Source organism: Cervus canadensis, chromosome 3, assembly GCF_019320065.1.
Source record: "Cervus canadensis isolate Bull #8, Minnesota chromosome 3, ASM1932006v1, whole genome shotgun sequence".
In the NCBI taxonomy this organism is placed as follows: Eukaryota; Metazoa; Chordata; class Mammalia; order Artiodactyla; family Cervidae; genus Cervus; species Cervus canadensis.
The window spans coordinates 31,431,085-31,455,641 of NC_057388.1; the positions used below are offsets into that span (position 1 = coordinate 31,431,085).

The window sequence follows — 24,557 nt, forward strand, 5'->3', positions numbered from 1 at the left end:
TTGGATGCTTAATTCAGAGATATTGTCTAGGACATTTGCAGGAGAATCTTTTTGTTTATTGTTTTTTCACAGTTCTATATGTAAAATACTATGTTACAAATTCCCAATTTGCTTTAGTCCCCATGTTGAATTTTCCAATAGGAGTTTTTTTCTTGCTATAGGCTATGTGGTGGCATTTACCCCAGGAGGTCTGAGCATATCGCTGTGGTTTTGTAGACTCCGTGCAGCAGTGGACTAGGGGGAGAGAAGAGCATGGCTTTCAGCCTAATGAATAAAGTGACTTAATTTTTTCCAGATTGTACTTAGAACATGCTATAAGTATTGTAATTTTAATCTGTTAAATAGACCACCCACATCAATGACTGGAGCCATGGGTTCTGAACTGGGAAGAATAACATTTGTTTTTGAGACCCTCTGTTCAGCTGACTGTGTTCTGTACTTCATGGTGGTAAGTGAAAGAGTGGCTTTCAGAGGTATATTTCTAGGCTTAGCATTCTCTTTCAAGTGTGAACTTATTTATACAAACTGGGATAATAATCCCATTTTTCTTCCCATTTTTAGAGTCTTCCAAAAACATTAAAAAATGTCTAAAGAACTCACTAAGAGTTGTGAAGTCTACAAAGCGCTCATTCCTCATGGAGAGAAATTAGCGATGAGGTATGGGTGACAGACAGAAGCCAGGAAATATTAATCCTGTAGAAAATTCCTTCAAAAAATATGCCACTAACAGAAGTGAAAATTCTGCCCTAGTAACCACTCAGCAGTTCAAACCATCATGAAGGAAAAGCATGTATTAAGTGAGAATACGAAATAATGGAGAGTGTTGGGAAAAATAACTCTTCCTTGTTAAATTAATACATGCAGACAAAGGATTTTATTAGGTACATGTCATAATTTTGCCCAATTTTTCCCCCTAGATGTCCTATAAATCTCATCTAATAGCTTGAGAAAAAGTAGCAACACAAAATTTACTAAGACTTCATGCAGGTATTAGAAGGTTGTTGGCTGAGACTTTAGTGTTACCATTAAGTGGTGACATCAATGACGTGATTAATTTTTCCCCCACAGTCCTTTAGTAGCTAGTTAATAGTCTGTTTAACAGTTTCCTGCATGATATAGAAGATATGTGGAGATTTAAGTATTAACTCATGATGGTAGTAAAAGAAGATGATGACTAATCAACACATCCATGAATAACTAGGAAGTCTTCAGTTCTCTCAGGTCTCCCTCCTCATTTCGTCAATGTTAGTTCCTATTCATACTTAGTGCCATGACTGAAATTCAGATTCCTATTATCTCTCCAGAGTAGTCTGTTGTCTATTTTTCTTGCCTCCATCCTGTCAATTTTGCTGTCAAAATTATCTTTATAAATATAAAAACAATAGTAGAGGCAGCCCTCACCTTTAGGGACTTTTTATTGCCTGTGGCAGTGGTTTTCAAAGTGTGGTTCCTGGACTAGCACCATCTGGATACTTGTTAGAAATGCACATTTCTGAGCCCTACACGAGTCTTACTGAGAAGCTCTGGTGATAGGGCCCAGCATTCTGTATTTTAGCAAGCCTTGAGGTTGGTTCTAATATGCACTAAAGCTAGAGAACCAATAGCTTATAAGTGCACTTAAAATCTCTTAGCATGGCCTCTGTATGGCTTCCTGTACTCCTTGCCCAGCCTCTCTACCACTCAGCCCCGCTTAAACACCCTGGACTTGTTAGTGGCACACGCTGTCCTTTTTCATTTCATATGCCTTGGCACACACTCAGCTAGCATGACTTTCTTTTTTGTCTGGTGAACTCCCACTCACACAATACTTCAAGGGCAGCTCAAAACCTCACCTTTCTGGGAAGCTTTCTCTTACTCCTTTAAGTAAAGTTAACCACTCTCTCCAGTGTGCTCCTAAAACCTTTTGAGAAAACCCTATTTTAATTATGTGAATGTATTCAATATTTGTCTCTCTCAGTTGATCAAGCATTCCTGAGGGTAAGGATCATACATATTAATATTTATTTTGGAAAATCAATCTTAAGCATTTTTAGCTCATAGCAGGATCTGTTAGTTTTCTTTACTCCGTGATTTGATTTCTGCACGAGTTTTTGAGATTTCATCACCTAAATAACATATCAAAATGCTTTGAAAATCATGTAGTATTTTGCAAGGGTAAGGTGCAAAACTAATGTTCCATTTATTATTGAAATAAACATCCAGAAGGTGTTTAACAAAGCACTATCAGTATATTATGAGATCCTTTTTGAAAGCAGCATGTGTGACCATTTGGTTGTTTGGTAATGTGAGAAATTGTGTAACGTGTGACAAACATACTCTGTTATTCCTATCTGTGGTGTGAACTCAAGACACATATCTGTATAGCATACCTGGTTGCTTTATAACATGTTTGTCATCAAAGCTTGCCCTTGCATCTTAGAAAGAAAGAGATATGGCTTGAGCTCATGCCATTGTTTTATCAACATCTCAGATAACTAAAAGAAGTCTATCCAAATTCCTAAGTCATCTTTTAGGGTTTCTGCAGGGAAGACTAATTAGAAAATTCAGAGTTAGTCCGGTTTTTCATTTCAAATAAATTAGATGTGTGTTACATTATTTAATTTACTTAATACATTTGCTTTCTGACCATGTTAATGACATAATATTGGTTGGAATGTCACACATTCATATAATATTCCAAATATTGAATTTAGCTAAGGAAATCAGAAATAAAATGATACACAAACTCATCTTTTTAGAATTCAAATATAAACAAAAGAAGATTGCATGAACATTAAATAACATTCTAGCTAATCTGCACTGTAAATTGCAAATATAATTCAGGGAGAATTTAGAATTCCTGTGTAAGAGTCACCAGTCAGAGTCCCTCAAGGGGAAAAAAAAAGATGGAAAGAAAGCATTGTTGTTTTATGAGGATCCTAGAAGTTTGCTGTCAGAAGTTTGAGAAATTTTTCTTTTTCCTTACATGTATTTCCTATGCTAGAGTCACACACATATATATACATATATCAATCCCTTCTCACAAAAGAATAACTCCTTAAACATACTGATTTGAGATCTCTTTCAGGTTATATTGGCAATGTGGTTGATACATTGTAATTACTAAGCTGGTCAGTGCTTGTGTAGACTTGAAGGGAAGGTTTTGAGAGTTTTAGGTTTACATGCTCTGTAGATAAATATTCACGAACCCTATAGGGTTACTGTAAATACAAACATAGGATTGTGATGTATATACATGTATATTCACACTGAATTTTTGCTTTCTTATATATATATTTTTCTACTATATTTTAGGATATTAATAGAAAAAGTACAAATGTGGTGGAGTCATGGGGAGGAACCAAAGAAAAACAAGCTTATACCCATGTCATCTTCAAGAATGCCACATTTACATTTACATGGGCATTCCAGAGGACCAATCAGGGTCAAGATGTAAGTTTCAAGCACTTAAAAAAAAAGCAAAGATGATACTCCCTGTGGAGATTTATACAAAGTGCTGACTGAAATCTGGAGGAAAAGACTTAGCTTTTTACTGATGTGGAATCAATCATTTGGTTATGAGTAGAGTGGTATAAAATAATATATATATATACACACACATATTTATTTGTGTTTTGAGAGCAAGACTATGAAATGGATTAACAATGTATCTTAGAATTGCTCTACACTGAATAAATATAGCTGTTAAAAGTTTAAGAGGAAGAAAATCTTACTTTGTAGTTATTTAAAAACATGCTTGTAAAGCTTTCTGAGCCTTTGGGAAGGCTGGTAACTTTCTTCCTCTTCGTCTGAATGATCTATCATTTGCTCGGATGCCATTTCTTGGTGTTGGTTTGTTACTTCAAGGTCATGACTGTCACATTCTATAGCTTGAAGACTGTATATGTACATGTTGTTGGGTTAACAAACAGAACTATTCTCTTTACTTTCTGCTAGACTAGAATAGACCTTAATCCTCTTGTAAGTATTTTCCTTCATATGTTTCAAGTACATGTTATTGTCGTAGATCTCCATCATCATGACCTTCCGAGGGTGGGAATAAGGTAAATCATTGTTTAAGAAGCTGCCTTAACACTATGGTGGCAGATGGAGAGCATTTTCTCTTTTCTCTTCAGGCTTTCAATGAGGAACCTGTTCCTCAGGTTTCACTTGACTCCAGCCGTGTTTTATGAGAGTTCAGAGTCCCAACTTGTGGGGTGTGAACATGCTATAGAAGACTTCCTGGGCTCCCTTTTGTCTTTGCCCCAGACAGAAAGCATTTAAGAATCTGCTCTCTACTGATACAGTGGTGCTCACTGCTTGATGAACATTAGACCTTAATTGACTCAGTGTCACAAGAAGGAAAAGCATTAGCAAGATCCAGGTTTTTACTCTGTTGAGCATCCAGTAGAAGTCAGTGTGTTGGTTAAGGAAAGTGCTAAAGAGGGAGAGGAGACCCAAAGAACTGAGGTGGTTGCATCAATGTCACACAGTCAGTGTTTAGGTAAGGACTTTTTAATCCCTGGTCCTAGTCTTTTTCACCTTACCACACTGTAAACATCATTATAAACACTTTTATCATGATATTTAGACTATATCAGAATAAACAGTGATGGGAGATAAGGTTGCTCTTTTTGCTAAATCATATTGGTTCTTCCAAGTCTATACATGTGCCTGAATTTTTACCAATTATGATATAATCTCATGGTGACTGTGGCAAAATTCCTGGAACTCCATAACCATGAAAATTAGCTTCTAGGGTTAAGTCTTAATAATTTTAAAAAAGAAAAGTACCAAAAAGGAGTACCATTAATCTACTGTCAGTTATAAACTGCTAGGTTGGAATACTTTGCTTAGTTATTTTGGTGGTATGAACATAAAACAATCTGGTTGTACAACTGAGTGCCAAGGCAGAAGTCACTCCTTTCTGCTCTCTTTTTAGAATAGACGGTTCATCAATGACATGGTGAAGATTTATTCTATCACCGCCACTAATGCAGTTGATGGGGTGGCGTCGTCATGCCGTGCCTGTGCCCTGGGTTCTGAGCAGTCGGGCTCATCGTGTGTCCCCTGCCCCCCAGGCCACTACATTGAGAAAGAAACCAACCAGTGCATGGAGTGTCCGCCTGACACCTACCTGTCCATTCATCAGGTCTATGGCAAGGAGGCTTGTATTCCATGTGGGCCTGGGAGTAGAAGCACTCAGGTAAGTGGGTCTGTATTTCAGTTATCCCCAGGAAAGCATGTTTTAATAGACAAACTCAAAGATTTTTCTTAATGTTTCTAATTTATATTTATAAATGGCTTTTTAAATTCCCTTCCTTATTTTACCTTGCCTTACATCTATTGACTGCTTAACATGTGTCTTGAAAGTGAAAATTACTGGGGACATAGAATATTAAGAAGAGCATCCAAATAAGAATACCTTCCCAAAATATTAAAAGTGATTTCTTGTATATTCCATTAAGGCAGGACAAGTAAGTTGCCTCTCTATAGGTAGGTTGTAGGTGTATATGGAGAACAGCAAGAGTATCTTGTAACATTTTAAGGGCAAAGACTGATGCTATATTATGAGTGAAGTTAAAAAAGAGTTTAATGTCTGTTTGAACTGGCATGACAGGACATTTTGGCTATTAATTAAAAATACCTTTCCACAAGAAACTTATCTTAGAATAACTTCACTCTAAAAAATTCTAACTCTTCTGAACTTTGGTTAGAGAAATCTAGAGTTTAGAAACTTTCTATATTAGAGTGGTAAAATATGCCATGACTAAAACAAAACTACTGAAATAGTTTTTAAACCTAGAACTTTTAGGAAATACTTTTTTTTTTCCCCATAGCAGCTAATGCTTTCTTTCTTGCTGTATTGTTTTTGCTTTGTTTTGTTTTACATTTCTTAATGTTTATGGTCAAAGGACCACTCAGTGTGCTACAGTGACTGCTTTTTCTACCATGAAAAAGAAAATCAAAGTTTGCATTATGACTTCAGCAACCTCAGCAGTGTGGGCTCCTTAATGAATGGTCCCAGCTTTACCTCCAAGGGAACAAAGTACTTCCATTTCTTCAATATCAGTTTATGTGGGCATGAGGTGAGTTCTGGCAAGGTGAGATGGGGCTAGGTTTCAGCTCTGATTGAGTTGTTTTCTGTGTTGGTGGACCAATAAAATCTCTATGGAAACTAACAGCCAAACGTCAGAAAGTGAGCTTTGACAGCCTAAATCCTTTGTTGCCTTCTGGCGTGTTGGCAGTTTTCCCCACTAGGACCATCCTTGTCTGGTTCTCAGTCCATCAAAGCACGTATCCAGTCAGTTGAACCCCCAAAGCTTGGAGCTGTGGTGTAAGGGCTTTGAGGATCTTTCATTTTTGTAAAGGTGGGTCAGGCTTGTCAGTCCCACCTATTTCTTAGGCAGAAAGTTAAGGTTTGAGAAAGTTTGACTGTTGCTTTTCTGGTCAAGTTTGTGTTAAAAAGAAAAGACTTTTCAGAGGAAGTTTGTCCAAAAACAAAATGGAAATAAGCAGGGGGTGTCAGTTGATGAGGTAGCCTCTGCTAATAAATTATGGGATTTAATTTTCTTTTGGAAGAAGTAGAACATTAATTGATACTGGTAAGGGGAGAGTTACAGGACTATGTATCCAATAATTTTGTGGGTGTACAAGGTTGGAGTTGGGATGTATATATTCACCCTTAGCTAAGTTGAAAGTATAATAAGTCATTTTCTCCATATCTATTCCCTTATTAACTCCTATAGTCTTCATTATGAACTGCTGTGCCAAACTTTGTACAAGGGAAATAAAAAGAGATCTCATGACTACAGAGGTTTTCAAACAGAAAGATCTATACATTTTTACATGGTATGAGATTTGTCCTGTCCTGATTTTACATGGGGCAATCCAGCACACTCACTTGATTAGTCACTAAGTTCGCTGAATATATAATTATATGTTAAATACCTATTGTGTTAAATGCTGTGTAAAGCAGTGAATAAGATTAATTCCATTATATTGAGTTGGCTGAAAAGTTTTTCCAGCATTTTCTGTAAAATGTTACAGAAAACCCCAAACAAACTTTTGGCCAACCCAATATATCACACTTCTTCCCAGTCTCCTTCCTGTATTACCACTGTCTTAGCTTTTGTCTTCTCTCTTTGGTCTTCTTTCTCTTTCTTTCCTTTTTATTCTAATTCTCTTACTGTTATTTTCTTATTCTTTTCCTCAGCAGTTTCTCTCTGCTCTTGTTCTTTGTTTCTCTTTTAGTCTCAACAATTTAATTTAAGCTTAGCAAAAATATATTGCACCTGTATTGTGGTGAGCAGGCTTGGTGGAGAGAAAACATTTTATAGGTTAAGATTGCTAGCCGCATTAAGAAGGAGAAGCGTTTGTTTTTTATACCCATCTGTGCACATTCTACATCTAAGACCAGTAAAATAGTGTTTCTGTTTTTCTTTATACATTTCTTCACAGAAATTATAGAGTAAGGTAAAGTGCTTTTTAGTGGAACTATAGTATATTTAAACATACTATACTAAAAAAAATTAGAGTCTCCCCAGTCTTATAACTATCCTCCAAATGATTAAAAATGTAAGCTCCTGTATTCCCTTCAATATACTGTAAACTTGAGCAGATCCACATCATTGAGTCTGAGAGTAGGTGAATAAAAACACTTAGAGTGACCAACTGTTTAGAATTTAGATATTGTCCTAGACTTTTATGTTTCCTTTTTTAGTCTTGACAATACTTTTCTGCCACACACAGGCCTATTCATGAGAAGGAATAACAAGGTTTTTTTCTTGGCATTAAAACTTTCACCAGCAGTTTTCTGATCCCTTTGTATGCATTGTTGTCTGAAGATCTCATAGATGACTTATATTTCCTTAAGTGGCTTTCATCCAGCACAAATGAAGTCTGTAGTTGGGGGGAGCAGTGCAGCCTTGAATCACTGAATTCATTAGAATGTCAGATTTTTAATCCTGGTTGAACATTGGAATTGGGTAAAGAATCTCCCTGCAATGCAGGAGATGCAAGTCTGATTCCTGGGTCAGGAAGATCCGCTGGAGAGGGCATGGCAACCCATTCCAGTGTTCTTGCCTGGAGAATCCTATGGACAGAGGAGCCTGGTGGACTATAGTCCATAGCACTGTAAAAAGTCAGACATGACTGAAGTGACTGAGCACCCAAGAGCTTTTAAAAAATACTGGTGCCTGAACTCCCACACCAGATCTCTAAAATCAGAATTGCAGTGAGGAGAGAGCCAATGCTCTGCTAGAATCACTAGGTAGCTGAGATCCAGCTTAGAGACTTACCGTCCATAAAAGCTTCTTTCTGACTTTGTTTTCCTAGGGGAAGAAGTTGGCTCTCTGTACCAACAATATAACAGACTTTACAGTAAAGGAAATGGTGGCAGGGTCAGATGATTACACAAATTTGGTAGGAGCATTTGTGTGCCAGTCAACTATTATTCCATCTGAAAGTAAGGGTTTCCGAGCAGCCTTGTCATCACAATCCATCATTCTGGCAGATACATTTTTGGGTAAGTTTCATTTAGTTCATATAGTCATGCATGCATTTGCTTAAAATTGTGGTACTGATAACTTGTCCCTGCAGCAGTGCTTACCATAGGTGATTAAAACCCACAGATAATTCTAAATCATCACTTTATAACATGGTTTAGAACTCTCTACATGTGAGATCTTTTGGTCATTCTTAATGAGTATTAGAAGCTTCCAGAGTTATGTATTAATTCATATGACATGTTGTTCTCTGGCAATCTGTGCCTTTCATCAGATTTTCTAGGAATTTATGGGGCAAAATAATAATAACCTCAAAACTGTGAGCAAAAGAAGAAGAGTAAACAAACACAATATAGACCTAAATCATAATATCTATCACCAGTTTTCATCATCTTTTCTCACACCAGAGGAAATCTGGTGACAAACAGCAAGAGTGAGTGTGCTAAATTTTATTCTCCATCTGCCCTTTCTATCTCTGGTCTAGAAAGTATAGGAAGCTTTAAAAATATTTCAGGTCCCTAACTAGTTATTCTTAAGGATCAAGTTTATTAAAATACCTGGAGTAGGGATTAGGGATCTAACAATGCATATGATAATCTGGCAATTTAAAGAGCTTCTTAGATGATTCTAATCTGCAGCTAGATTTGAGAACCATTGTTCTAGACTCTGGACTTCCCTGGTGGCTCAGACAGTAAAGCGTCTGCCTGCAATGTGGAAGACCTGGGTTTGATCCCTGGGTTGGAAAGATCCCCTGGAGAAGGAAGTGGCAACCCACTCCAGTACCACTTAGAGACTCCAGAAGAATTTAGCACCAAGGACAGTTGCTATAATTTTCAGCACCAAGGACAGTTACTGAGCTTGCACTCAGCATCAGAACTCTTAGAACAAAGGTTGCTGTTATTGCTTGCATTTTGACTCTGCTATCATTTTGCATGGGGTTGATGGGTGGGGAATGCCTTGCTTTTAGATAAAACAAACTTTGAAGTTACTTTCTGGAAATATTTAGGGCACACAAAATTTTATTTTGTCAAATGTGTTTATAATGAATGTGAATGGATAAAAAGCTACATTAGCAAAGTAGTCCAGCCCATTCGACATAACTCACAAGAGGCTGAGAGTTATAATAGTAGATTGTTGCAATGTTAAAACTAGAAGGGACTATGCAGACCACCTAAATTATTGCATGCATTTTACAAATTCAGGACATAAGAATCAGGGAAGTAAAATGACTTAAGCAAAATTGCAAAGTTAAGGAGTAGAGTATTTTTTGTTCTGGAAACCTTGTAAGGTTTATTATTCTTACCAATAATACATTAATTTTATATGATATTTCTAGTTAAAATGACAGCCTCAACGTAAAGCTATTTTCTCTTTAGATATAGAGACTAAGTAAACCTAATTTTTCCATATTGCTTAATAGTTTCTTTTTATTGTTGTCTAGGAGTAACAGTTGAAACCACGTTGCAAAATATTAATGTAAAAGAAGATATGTTCCCAGTTTCACCAAGCCAAATACCAGATGTGCATTTCTTTTATAAGTAAGTGAACATGCAGCTTCTTTTGATTATTTTCTTAATCATAAGGGCATCACTTCAGTAGCTTATTTTGTTGGTTCTTAAATGAAAGACTTAGTAAAAAAATAGGAAACATGGAATATTTAGAAAGCATTATGTAATTTTTCTCATATATATAATCTTTTAAATAAGGCAATAAAGCGACTATTCATTGTCTAGGCAGTAATTGTTTGTAATTCACACATCAAAACATCAGCCTAAGTCTCTATGACCTCTAATACCTTAAAAAATTCTTTTGATTATAATTACAGTAGCTCTATTAATCCTCTGATGATAGCATATCACTTTACCTGCAGAGCAGTCAGCTTTTCATAGACAGTGAAAGTAAATGAACTCAGTCTGTATTAAAATTCTGAATTGGTGAACTTTGATACATTTTTTTCATTTATTCATAGAGCATAGGAGCAGTTACACACAGGACATTTTTGTTTTTGAAGTCTGTGTCATATTTGCTTTGTGAAGTGACCTTTGCCTTCTAATAGGTCTTCTACAACTACAACCTCTTGTGTTAATGGCCGATCAACTGCTGTGAAAATGAGGTGTAATCCTGCTAAACCAGGAGCGGGAGCCATTTCTGTCCCCAGGTAGTCTTATTTCAATATGATTCTGCCATGTATGTATTTATCAGGAAGCAAAACTCTCCAGAACCTTGCTATTTTAAAACACGTTCTCTATGGGTGTAAAGCAGAAAGGGAACAAAGAATCTGTAGATTTTTGTTTTCCAGATGTGCTGCTTGCCTGTTAAGAGGTATAGGTCCTTGCGAGTCTCAGCACTTTCAGTCTCTTCAATGACAGATTCTCATCTTGTTTGCCTGAGTGTCTTAATTATCTTGAAAATTATTTAAGTAATATATAACTGTATTGTTTATATCTTTTGATTGAGTCTTACTATCTAGTGTCAGTTTTCTTAAGAGCTGGATTAGGACTTTCCCTGGATTATAGTTCTTTATCAGCAACGAACTATCTAGGTGACCTAGATTAAGCAATCTAACCTCTTTGTCATAGTTTCTGTCTCTATAAGGGATGAAGGTCAGTTAGATGAGTTTCCTGTTCTTGAGTTCTCTAATCACTGGTGGTGAAATCACCAAGTTAGAGTCTGACCTGTAGAATACATAGCATCGTTCCTTTAACTGATTGGCATTGAGGCATTAGCTGTCCACAGTCTCGATCTGATTAATACAACTATTTTGGTTGGGAATAGTAAGAGAAACTAAGGAATTTCATGGATTTAAAATTGCAAACTTAAAAATTGCTTTCATAGTGTCTCCTGATTTTTATTTTGTATAGTTATTCATTGTCTACTATGTAGATTATTTATTTCTAATCTTTTTAGGGTTAAGGTACCTTTGGATTATAATTTGATTTGCAGATGTCTCTCCATCAAGCTAGAAAAAAATGTATATTTTAAAAAATGATTGACTTAATTTTGTTTTTGTTACTTTCACTGTAACTTTTATGAGATTTTAATAAGTCCTGCTTATATTAGTGGAAATCAGTGGTTGAAGCATTGATTCAGTTACTTGGGTATCTTAAAAATAATTACAGTGATAACATAGTATTTTGAGCTCATTTCTGGGCATAAAAGCACACCAGCATTTACCTCTTACCAACTCTGTTTCTCTGGTTCTCATAGATGCATTAGTTTTTCTCTTCACCTGTTCAAGGTGATATATGAATATGATGAGCACAGAACATAATAAAGGTAATTGACATCTGTGAAAGAAACAGAGGGAGCCTGAAGCTCAAGGGCATTATGTGGTAGAGGATCCCTGGGCCAGCATTCAAGCTGGAGTCGGGGCAGCAGAGCACACTTTCTTTGTGAGAAGGTGTATCCAGAGATTTGTTCACTATGCTTTGATATCCCACCATATTGCTTTGAGTTCAGACACTTGTTTTATTTAGTAGAGCACTTCTGAGGTCCTTTTTTGGACCTGTCAGCTCAGTTCTCTTGGTCTAGCCTCTGGGATCCCACATGAATGACTTCTGAAGCCTCCTTCAGGAGCCTCTATGACTTAAGCAGATAATACTACTGAAGTCAAATGCTGTCCTTTAGAAAATGTGCCACTCTAACTCTCCCAAGGTGGGTTCTGATGTTTTCACATAATGAGAAAATGTTAGTTTCATGATGTTAAATGATGGCATCTAGGAACTAGCTTTTTCCTAGTGAGAAGAAGAAAAGTTAAGTTTTTCCTTTGACCTCAGGCAGTTTTTTCTACTTGACTATCTTTGCAATGATTTCCCAAGATCAGATGCAGCAGAATACCTTGGAGTGTCTATTGTAAAACTGATTTTTAGGCCTTCACTGAAATCTAAAGAATCTCCAAGTGTTAAGCACTGGAATATTTATAAAACCACAAGGCAGTTCTGACATGTTAAAATTTGAGAACCATTGGTCTTAACTCCCATTTTGGAAATTTTTTTTTTTTCTTCTGAGACAGATTCTCACATTTTGTTTTGCATTTCAATTTTCTGAAAGCTAAATTAAAAGTTTGTGGCCTACAGGGTGAATTCTTTCATATTTTGATAAAACTGTTTAATTAAGATGCATCCTATAGTTTGAGGACTGCTGCTCTAGGGAACTGCTTGAACCCCACAACCTAAGTATGCTCAAAGTGAAAACTGAAAGTGAAAGTTGCTCAGTCGTGTCTGACTCTTTGAGATCCCATGGAATAGTCCATGGAATTCTGCAGGTCAGAATACTGGAGTGGGTAGCCTTTCCCTTCTCCAGGGGATCTTCCCAACCCAGGGATCAAACCCAGGTCTCCTGCATTGCAGGCAGATTCTTTACCAGCTGAGCCGCCAGGGAAGCCCAGTAATACTGTAGTGGGTAGTCTATCCCTTCTCCAGTGGATCTTCCTGACCCAGGAAGCGAACCAGGGTCTCCTGCATTGCAGGCGGATTCTTTACCAACTATGAGCCACCTGTGCTAGTCTTTCATTCTTTGTTCAATCTTGAATTTCCCATCAGGGCACAAGGGGGAGCTCTGCGATCAGAACATGAGAAATGGAAGCTTGTATGGAAACAATCAGAATATTTTTTTAGCTATAGGTTTGACTAAAGATTTCCTACTAACAGTAAAGAAATGTTAACAGAGCCAAATTTACTTAGGCTACTTTTGAATAGGATTTAATTTGCATTTTTCTTTTTTGAGCTTTAAATTCTCCAGGAGAGAAAGAAAGGTGCTAACCAGGCAATTGCCCTGTGAAATCTCATATGCTTACCAAGAAGTCACTATGGGGAGACCTGGGCAGCTCAGAAAGGGTGCTATCCTTTGGAATTCTCTCTTGGTCAAGAACCTTGCAAACCAGGCAAAGGCGACTTTAGCAGTAGTGATGCTGACTGGGGTTCTGTGTCTTGGTGACCAGGGAAAGTGTCACAAGATCCCCAGCCCTGGGGGAAAAAATGAGAATTTCTTCACAGAAAGCGCAAGGGGCAAGAGAAAAGGAGAACTGTGTGTTCTCTGTGGCTCTCATACGCAATGTAGAAGGAGCAGCAAACATCCTGGACCGCCCACGAACCTGCAGTTGGCAACTCCAGCCTGTCTGTTTGGTCTGGCAAATGCAGTTGGTTTCTAATTCCACAAAATGTCTGGAGGATGTGAGACATTTTCAACAAAAACTTAACAGCATGATGTCTATGGCAGATGAAATCAGAGAGCTGGAGTGGACTTCTGAGATTATCTAGTGCAGTTTGTACCTTGGCCAAAGAATAAATTGCTAACACAGTTGACCACTAATATCCCTAAATAGATGCCTCTCCAGTTTCTACCTAAAAGGCTTCCCAAACCCCTAATCATGATCCTATGTGGTTAGAGGAATTGAAGATTCTCCTTTCATTAGGAAACATTTAGACCTAAGCACTATGTCCAGAGTACTTTTTCAAAAGCATGAGAAATTGCTGTTAGTTTTATCTGGAAAGATTTAAAAAAGGTTTGAAAGTGTTTTTAAAAGCCTTATTTGAAAACAAGCAGAGGGAACCATTTTTACTCTGGTAATGGAGATGTCATTGCACATTTGGGATCCTCCCATCAAACCCATTTACTCAACACAGTAGGAAATACTGAGGACCCTGGTTGTATGCATAGCTATAGAGTGGCACAGTCATGATGGGATGATTTTCTGATTCTGTTGTTCTTTTTATGCCATCATGCTTTTATCTTGTCATTTCCTCCCATCCTTCATAGGCAGAGATTTGCAAATAAACACACTAAACAGAGGGAAACAGCACATTTATCTGGGAACTCAACTAATCTGCAAGTTATTGGTGGCTTCTTTTTAATGACTCATCTTTCCTCAAATAAGGTTGTCTTTGTTAATGTTCTGAGTTAGAGGAAAATCATCCTCCTTTCTCTCTTACAACTTTTAACCATATTTAACTGCTTGGGGAGTTGATACATAAGTCCAAAATCATTTTGTGAAAACCTCCTTCAAAACCCAAATTCATTTTCTTTCTAAGTATAGCTTCTGAGGAGATTGTCTCTCACAAAAGGGATGTTTCGCAGTTCTGTCCTGAGAGTTTTCAGGGATTGAGCATACCAGGGATTTCTTCCTCAGACTCTAATTAAAATCTCTGCATCAAAGTCATTGGATCTATTGGCTGCTCATGTAGTGCTTTTGTTGGCAGTTGGGGAAGGACTGTTAAAGCCAAAACAGTTGTCTATTCATTTTAATTTATTAAGAACCAGAGAATAATTATTGTTTAAATGAGTTCCTTGTTTATTTCTATTCTCTGCACCCTTTATGGACAGATAATATATAAATTCATATATAGGTTAAAAAGGCAATAGAACTCAATTAAAATCAAACATGTTCTTAGAACATTAAAAAGTAAGGAGGCATGTGAAAGAACTGTGATCACAAGTGAAAACAACTGAAACCAGTTATGATCAAGAAATAGAAGCAGGAAGAGATCAAATGGTGGAGCAGGACAACGAAGAGCTCACCTCTCCCCATGAACATGTCAAAAAGACATCTGCATGTGGAGCGGTTCTCACTGAAAACAAACTGGAGACTTGCAGAAGGACTTGTGTGCACCCAGGGCTGTGACAGAAACAGTCACATGGAGTCAAGTAGGAAGGAAGGAGAAGTGATCAGTATGGGACCTGCGCCCCTCAGAAGGGACACGGGAGAGGAGGGAGATGTCACAAGCTGGGAGATCCCCTGAGGAGTGAGTGGTTTCAGCTTCGTAGTAAATGCTCCAGCCTTGGGGTCTGACAGGCAAGGAAACCATCAACAAAATGAAAAATAGCCTACTGATTGAAAATGTTTCCCAATGATATGTCCAAGAAGGGGTTAGTCCCCAAAATATACAGATAGCTCATACAATTTGTTGACTATAAAAAATGTATAATGTGAGATTTGAGAGTTAAGTTTTATTTGGGCCAAAATGAGGATTGCAACCTGGGAGACAGCATCTCAGATAGCTGTGAGAAACTGCTCCAAAGAGGCAGGGGGAAAGGTCAGTATATATGTGATTTTTGGTGAAGGGAGAAGACACGCAATCAAGCCCATATTTTTCCAGAAGTTTTCTACTAGTCTTATGAACCGTTCACTTGTCACAAGGAATAGTGTCACCATGAAGGATTTTAGTACTTTTCTAGATATGAAGAGATGCAAGAATTGAGCTCATAAAATCAGCTCCTGAGAATATCTAGCTGTCTGAAGACCTGTCTTGCCAATTTTCCCAGAGCACAGAGTGCCTCATTTCTGCTCTCCACCCTGAACTCCTTTGGGGGTGTTGAAGATCAGCACATGGTTTAATTGTTGTAGAGGTAGATGGTAAGCACCCATGGCAAGTGCCAATTTGTAGTTGACAAAGGCAATATAAAAAAAAAAAAACCCACAATTTAAAAATTGACAGAAGACCTGTATACACATTTTTTCCCCCCAGAGAAGACATACAGATGGCCAAAAGGGAAAGATGCTCCACATTGCTAATCATTTGAGAAATGCAAATCAAAATCACAATGAGATATCACCTCAACACCAGTCAGAATTGCCACCATCTGAAAAAGTCACAAATAACAAATGTTGGCAAGAATGGAGAAAAGGAAACTCTAGTACACTGTTGGTGGGAATGTAAATTAGTGCAGATAACTAGAGCCAGACATCCTGGAATATGAAGTCAAGTGGGCCTAAGGAAGCATTACTAAAGCTAGTGGAGGCAATGGAATTCCAGTGGAGCTATTTCAAATCCTAAAAGATGATGCTCATACAATGCTGCATAAATATGCCAGCAAATTTGGAAAGCTCAGCAGTGGCCACAGGACCAGAAAAGGTCAGTTTTCATTCAGATCCCAAAGAAGGGCAATGCCAAAGAATGTTCAAACTATTGCACAATTGCACTCATCTCACATGCTAGCAAGGTAATGCTCAAAATCCTTCAAGCTAGGCTTATTTAACTTCTATGCAGAGTGCATTATGCAAAATGCTGGACTGGATGAAGCACAAGCTGTAATCAAGATTGCCCAGAGAAATGTCAATAACCTTAGATATGCAGATGACACCACCCATATGGCAGAAAGCGAAGAGGAACTAAAGAGCGTCTTGATGAAGGTGAAAGAAGAGAGTGAAAATGTTGACTTAAAGTTCAACATTCAAAAAATGAGGTCATGCATCCAGTCTCATTACTTTATGACAAATAGATGGGGAAACATGGAAACAATGAGAGACTTTATTTTCTTGGGCTCCAAAATCTCTGCAGATGGTGACTGCAGTCGTGAAATTAAAAGATGCTCCAGGGGAGAAAAGCTATGACAAACCTGGACAGTGTTTTTAAAAGAGATATCACTTTGCTGACAAAGGTCTGTATAGTCAAGGCTGTGGTTTTCCAGTAGACATGTATGGATGTGAGAGTTGGACCGTAAAGAAGACTGAGCACTGAAGAATTGATGCTTTCAAACTGTGGTGCTGGAGAAGACTCTTGAGAGTCCTGTGGATAGCACGGAAATCAAACCTGTCAGTCCTAGAGGAAATCAACCCTGAATATTCCTTGGAAGGACTAAGACTGAAGCTGAAGCTCCAATATTTTGGCCAACTGAAGCCAAGAGCCAACTCATTGGAAAAGTTGGTGCTGGGAAAGATTGAAGGCAGTAGAGAGAATGGGATGACAGAGGATGAGATAGATGGTTGGATGGCATCACCTGTTCAATGGACATGAATTTGAGCAAACTCTGGGAGATAATGGAGGACAGAGAAATCTGGCATGCTGCAGATCATGGGGTCATGAAGAGCCAGACACAACTAAGCAACTGAACAACAACTGTGGAAAACAGCATGAAAGTTCTTTAAAAAACTAAAACTATAACTACCATATGATCCAGCTATTCCACTCCTGGGTATATATCCAAAGAAAATAAAAACACTAGCTTGGAAAGGTACACATACCCTAATGTTTTATAGCAGTATTATTTACAATAGCCAAGATATGGTAAGTAACCTAAATATCTATCAGCGAATGAATGGGTAAAGGAAATGTGGTATATATTGTGGTGTGTGTACATATATATACGTGTATACATATATGTATATATACACACACACATACATACCTACATATATATAACAAAATGGAATAATATTCAGCCATAAAAAAGAATTAAATCTTGCCATTTGCAACAGTGTTGGTGAACCTGGAGAGTATTATGTTTAGTGAAATAAGTCAGAGAAAGTCAAATAATGTATGTCTCACTTAAATGAGGAATTTAAAAATAAAACTAGTGATAGTAACAAAAAAAGACAGATTGTAGAGAACAAACTAGTGGTTACAAGTGGAAAAAGTGAAGTGGGGAGGGGCAAGATGGTGTAGAGGATTAAAAGGTACAAGCTACCATGTATAAAGTAAATAAGCTATAAGGATATATTGTACAACACAGGGAATATAGCCAATGTTTAATAATAACCTTAAATGGAGTATAATCTATAAAAATATTCAATTACTGTGTTGTATACCTGAAACTAATACAATATTGTAAACTGAGTTTGAGGAAGAGGAGAGTGAAAAAGCTGGCTTAAAACTCAACATTCAAATGAATTCTTTTTAATGGCTGAGAGTGGGATGTTCTGAGAGAATAACATTGAAACAAGTATACTATCAAGGGTGAAACAGATCACCAGCCCAGGTTGGATGCATGAGACAAGTGCTCAGCGCTGGTGCACTGGGAAGACCCAGAGGGATGGGATGGAGAGGGAGGCGGGAGGGGGGATCGGGATGGGGAACACATGTAAATCCATGGCTGATTCGTGTCAATGTATGGCAAAAACCACTACAATATTGTAAAGTAATTAGCCTCCAACTAATAAAAATAAATGGAAAAAACAAACAAAAAAAAACCCCCAAAAAACTCAATATTCAAAAAATGAAGATCATGGCATCCAGTCCCATCACTTCTTGGCAAATAGATGGGGAAACAGTGACAGACTTTATTTTCTTGGGCTCCAAAATCACTGCAAATGGTGACTGCAGCCATGAAATTAAAAGATGCTTGCTCCTTGGAAGAAAAGCTATGACCAACCTAGACAGCATATTAAAAAGCAGAGACATTACTTTGATGACAAAGGTCCATCTAGTCAAAGCTATGGTTTTTCCAGTAGTCATGTATGGATGTGAGAATTGGACTATAAAGAAAGCTGAGTACTGAAGAATTGATGCTTTTGAACTGTGGTGTTGGAGAAGACTCTTGAGAGTCCCTTGGACTGCAAGGAGATCAAAGCAGTCAATCCTAAAGGAAATCAGTCTTGAATATTCATTGGAAGGACTGATGTTGAAGCTGAAACTCCAATACTTTGGCCACCTGATGTGAAGAACTGACTTATTGGAAGAGACGCTGACACTGGGAAAGACTGAAGGCAGGAGGAGAAGGGGACAACAGAGGATGAGATGGTTGGAGGGCATTACTGACTTGTAGGACATGAGTTTGAGCAAACTCCAGGAGTTGGTGATGAACAGGGAAGCCTGTATACTGCAGTCCATGGGGTTGCAAGGAGTTGGACATGACTGAGAGACTGAACTGAACCGAAATTGACTATGCATCAATAAAAAAATTTATGAAAAGTAACCAACATGCATATGTATCCGAAAATACTGAATATCAAGATTGAAGCTAGAATCTACCATGTATCAGTTTCCCTATGTTTTTCTTCATTCACAAATTAATTTATCCTACTTGGGAAAAAATGAAAAAATTCTAATAGAAAATTGTTAAAAGTATGCACTTCAAACACTAATGAATAACCTTAAGATATGGTGTAAAAATATCATGGAACAGTCATCAAGTTTTGTGATCAAATTTGAAATAAAGATGATAAAACTTGACACATTTTTAATTTCACTTCAGAAAATACAGACTCTATAGATAAAAGAGACTAGGGAGTGTCAGTAAATTTAGTTTGTCCAGATCTTCAACAGATGCTGACTTTTAGTAGTTAATCCAAGGTAGAAGTTTTAGAGAGAGAGGTATTTGCAGGAGACCAGTAAAATTTTGTAGATCTAGACTTCTAGGTCAAAATATCTTGTGTTTAAACTCCATCATAAGTGATTGATACTCTTCAACCTTAAGGCAGATGAGCAACATGCAATGAATTTTATGGACCCTACATAAGGAGAGTTTCTGGCCTATGACAAGACATCCTTGGCAGAAACAAGATGAACTTCCTGAGATTCCAAAGCTGAAAAGAGACAGCAGGAGGTCAGAGAGCATTGCCCTGACAGAGGATACCAGTCTGTATACCCTGAGACCAGGGAACCCCAAGCAAACTACAGATGCCCCACATGAAAGAAGTTCAACAACAATAGTGCCCTGATACCAAATGATAAATGTTCTTGGCACATTAGAGAGTGGCCTTTCTCACCGATCTCCTGAGACTAACTCCAGAAGGGTTGGAAAGGTACTAACAGCATAGATGAATTTGTTTTACCTTTGGATTTTGAATAAAGTTTAGGGAAAACTGTTTACAGTGATTTATCAACTATCCAAATATTAATAATAGACTTTTTTAGGTGATAAGAGTTCATAAAAACACAAGGTTCTTCTCCTTGGATTCATAATATGAGCCTGCTAGATCCTGTTTTAGTTAAGATGATTCATTCAGAAGAGGACACTAGTAACTGATTTATGAAATATATTCCATTTTAGAATCTAAGACATAACTTTCTAAAAAAAGATTTGTCTGAATTCTTTTCCTAGAGCCACCCTGATTGATAAAGCAATCCCGGAGGCAAACTTGGGCAATTAGAAAGCCTGTTACTCATTTCTCAGTAAACCAAATCAAGGTTTACCTGGTTGCCCTTTGAATGTGTGGTGGCTTCTCTACCTATACTTCACAGCACGTCGGGCCATCCTGTAGAAGTCTGACTTCCTGTACCCCAGCTATCCATGACTTGTCTTGTTTCTTTAAACATGTGCCCGTTGGTTTCTATGTTGATCATGCAGAGCAAAAGTTAGTGAAGCACAATTAGTGACACCTGGAAAAAGCTGGTTGGGAAGTAAAGATGATGGTAACCCAGGTCATCAAAGGGAAAAGTATTTCACAAAGATAAAATATTTATATTACTACATTTTTTTCTTGTATCTTTTTCATGTTTTCATGTATGTATGTAAGCATGATTGAAATTACTATTGCTTCATATATTCTTGTTTTTTTCCCAGAGAAGGCCTGATTCAAACTGTTAAATTAGGTTCATAACATAGAATCAAATTTTGATGCTCCACATTTCAAATGATTCATTGAGTTAAAAGAATTTAAGAATCGATTCTAAACTAAACTGCTTTTAACCTAAGACTTTCTTTTAAAAAGTGAAGTCTGCAAAGGGAGTGCACTGAATCATTGTAGTATTTTGACACTTAATGCTAGCTTTATAAATTATATCAATGTCTTGATTTTTTTTCCTATTTTTTTGACTCTACCAGTTCTTTAGAAAGTGAAGTGCATTGTTAATAGTCTTTTATATTTTGCAGTTCTTTAAACTTTGTCAAATGCTTCTCTCATTTTATCCTTTATAACCACCCTGTGAATGCAGTATGGCAGACATTCTGCTTTTGACAAATTACAGGAATGACATGGTGGGGAGGGAGGTTGAATCACTTATGGAAAAACACAAAATCATTTGAAAATCCTAGTTAGGACTCTAACCCAAGTCTTCTCTCTTGCTTTTTGCAACTTTGATTAATTTTCTCCTTGTCTCTTGTTGAGTTCTTTTTTGAAAACTTTAGCAGACTTACTCTTTCATTTTCCCAATAGAAACAATTTTTTCCTCCTTTTAAAGTTTTTCTGTGTTGTAAAGATAAAGTTGGAAATAATTCTGAGAGAAAATATTTGAACAGGAAAGCTTCTTGGTAATTTTTGCTAACTAGAGATCAGAAAGCTCTAATTATTTTGAAAGTTGTAAATCATTATTATGCATATAATAATTGTATTCTTCAAGAATTTCTCTAATTGATTACCCAGTTTTTTTTTCCAAAAGAACAATTTTAAGTTGCTTTCACTGATCTGGAAGGTAGAGGGTAGGAATAACTTTTTAGGTGGCATGGTTTTTGTCTATTGTATTACTATTTTTTAAAAAATCTCTCTGTATTTCTTATTCTGAATGCATTTACTATTCCCTTTTTACAAAAAGAGAAATTAAAGCAAGTTAGAGAGTTGTCATTTTTCCGAAGAGTCACTGTTCACCATTGTTCATAGCTGTGAAAACACTGGGCCTCTGAAGCATGTCATACAGAACATTGTTTTTTTTACATCTTACCCATGTTCACTTAGTCTACAGCACACAGACACTTATAAAAAGACATGTAAAATGACATATAAAAAGACAGACATATAAAAATGAATCAGTTATCAGGCATGCAAATTTGTTTCAGTGTTCATATTAGGGTACCTTAGAATGTATTTTCTGGTGGTCCAGATGGTAAAGATTCTGCCTGCAATGTGGGAGACCCAGTTTGATTCCTGGGTCAGGAAGATCCCCTGGAGAAGGGAATGGTAACCTACTCTAGTATTCTTGCCTACAGAATCCCATGGACTGAGAAGCCTGGCCGGCTACAGTTCATGGGGTCACAAAAGAGTGGGCACGACTGAATAACTAATACTTTCACTTTTTCAGAATATATTTAGTTAACTAATAGTATGAAATTTTACCTTTCTGATAGACTGAAGTTTTGGATAGTGAACCATCAGAAAGGCATTTGAAATGAAAACTTAAAAAGGGGTATTTTTTGGATTCTCTGCATTATTGTGTGTCTGTCGTTTTGCTATTAGTTGTTCCAGGGCACCTGCACTTTGCACAAGCTAAGATCTGAAGGAGGTTTTCAGGGCAATGCCTTATACTTACACAGCTTAACTTAAGGGAAGTGCAGTACACAGGTTGAGGGAACTATATTCCCCTGGCTTTAATGAATTCATGAACAAAACAGTCATTCCTATTAGAATATTTCTGAATAGTTTCTTGCATCAGTCAGTAAGAATTCTGTATCCAGTAAAAGCAGGTTAATTTTTGCTATGCCATGGGTATCTGTCCCTAAAATGAAAGAGATGAGTTGACATAAAAGGCATACCGACCAGAAAATAGGATTTCAAAGTGTGCATGCAGGTCCTGCCTGATGATTGGTTCAGTGCAATCCCTCATCTGGGTCCAAGCCTCATTCATCATCACTGAGTGCCTCTTGTCAAAGGAAGTCATCCTCAGACTAAGGAAACCCAGGACTGCAGAATCATTTACATATATCACGGAGCTGTGTGTTGACTGATGGTGTCTGTTTTTTTTACATCAGACAATTTTGTTTGTATGTCTTTCCCCTACCCTCTGCAGACCATAGACCTGTGTGTCTTTCTGTTCCCTAAAGCACCTCACCTCTGTGCAATTACCTTAAACAGAAATCGCAAACCTCCTTCACCACCTAGTGCCCGTATGCCCAGTACCCAGTCACTGCCTTGTTCTTGAAGCTCCCATGACAATGACCTGCTTGCACTTTGCCTCCAATTCACCTACCATTCCATTCCTATGGCAGGAATTCCCTTGCATCCATCTCTTTTATTCTAACTCCTATCTAGAATATTCTAGACATGGCTCAGGCATCACTTTCAGCAATAAACTTCTTGGGAGTTTTTTTTTTTTTTGGTCATTATCTGTGCCTGTTTCTCCTTTAAGTTAAAAAGAAAAAAGCCCAACTTTATAGAGATATAATTCACACACCATTACAATTCACTCGTTGAAAACATACACTTCAGTGGTTATTGTATAGTCTGATGTGTGCAACCATCAGCCTAGCCAATTCTAGGACCTCTTCATCATTTCGTAAAGAAATCCCATACCCTTTACCTATTATCTCCTTAAACCTAGTAAGTGGTTCCTAACTCTAAGCAATCACTAACCCATTTTCAAATGTTTTATAGAGCTTCCTATTATGGACTTAAATCTGGATAACATCATAAAAAATGTGGAATTTTTATTTGCTTCAGTCACTATACATAATATTTTTGAAGTTCATTCAAGTAGGGGCATGCATCAGTACTGCATTCCTTTTTAAAGTTGAGTAATAATTCATTGTATGGGTATACCATGTTTTATTCATCCATTCATCTGCTGATGGTTGTTTGGATTGTTGCCACCTTTTGGATATTATGAATAATGCTATTAGGAACATTCATGTACAAGTTTTTGTGTGGCGATAGCATTTTTATTTCTTTGGGTATTTCCCTAAGAGTAGAATTGCTGAATCATATGACAATTCTGTTTAATTGTGTGAGAAACTGCCAGATTCTCCCAAAGTTGCACCATTTTGTACTCCCATCAGCAGAGTGTAAAGATTTCAATTGCCCAACAACCTCACAACTTCTTATTATCTTTTTGATTCTAGTCATCCTGGTTGGTGCAGAGTGGTATCTAGTTGTGGTGTTGTCTCCTTTAGATTTTTTTCCCCATGTGTTTCCTCTGCATCTACTTATTGCTTCCCAGTATGCAATATGTGCTCAAATGTTGATTGGACTCAATTGAATGTGTTACAAAAGCTGTTGGTTTTGTTGTTTTCCATGATTTATTTCAGCAAGTGTCCAGCAGGCACCTGTGATGGATGTACATTCTATTTCCTGTGGGAGAGTGTGGAAGCTTGCCCTCTGTGCACTGAACATGACTTCCATGAGATTGAGGGTGCCTGCAAGAGAGGATTTCAGGTAAGGGGCAAACTGTCTAAGCAGAACTGTGTCACTGAAGATATAACTGTTTAGTCCAGTATCACTTACATCGTAGACATTTAGATTCAGTAGTGTGGCTAAAGCTTATAGTTAACTTAATGAGACATTAGTATATATCTAAAATCAAGTTTGATACCTATACTTCTGTATGCTGAGGTAGCTGAAGATGTGTACTGGAATTGGGAAAATAAATTATACAAGGGAATTGTAGACTATGGGTATTTACCGAGATCATAAAGAAATGATACAATAAATCCAAGATATGGCTTATAGAATGCAGTTATAGGGATAATTAAGATGAAGATGATAAAACT

The 24,557-nt window shown here is 37.3% G+C and overlaps 1 protein-coding gene across 2 annotated transcripts in view; it reads left to right on the forward strand.

Annotated features, from left to right (window-relative positions):
- Positions 1-24,557, forward strand: part of ELAPOR2 (endosome-lysosome associated apoptosis and autophagy regulator family member 2) — a 209,982-nt gene that overhangs the window by 172,480 nt on the left and 12,945 nt on the right. For both annotated transcript variants that reach the window (XM_043462884.1, XM_043462885.1), the window contains 8 exons: positions 346-448; positions 3,295-3,432; positions 4,922-5,185; positions 5,895-6,068; positions 8,317-8,506; positions 9,928-10,024; positions 10,543-10,644; positions 24,096-24,222. In XM_043462884.1, the coding sequence (XP_043318819.1) occupies positions 346-448; positions 3,295-3,432; positions 4,922-5,185; positions 5,895-6,068; positions 8,317-8,506; positions 9,928-10,024; positions 10,543-10,644; positions 24,096-24,222 (1,195 nt within the window). The remainder of the gene's footprint in view (positions 1-345; positions 449-3,294; positions 3,433-4,921; positions 5,186-5,894; positions 6,069-8,316; positions 8,507-9,927; positions 10,025-10,542; positions 10,645-24,095; positions 24,223-24,557) is intronic.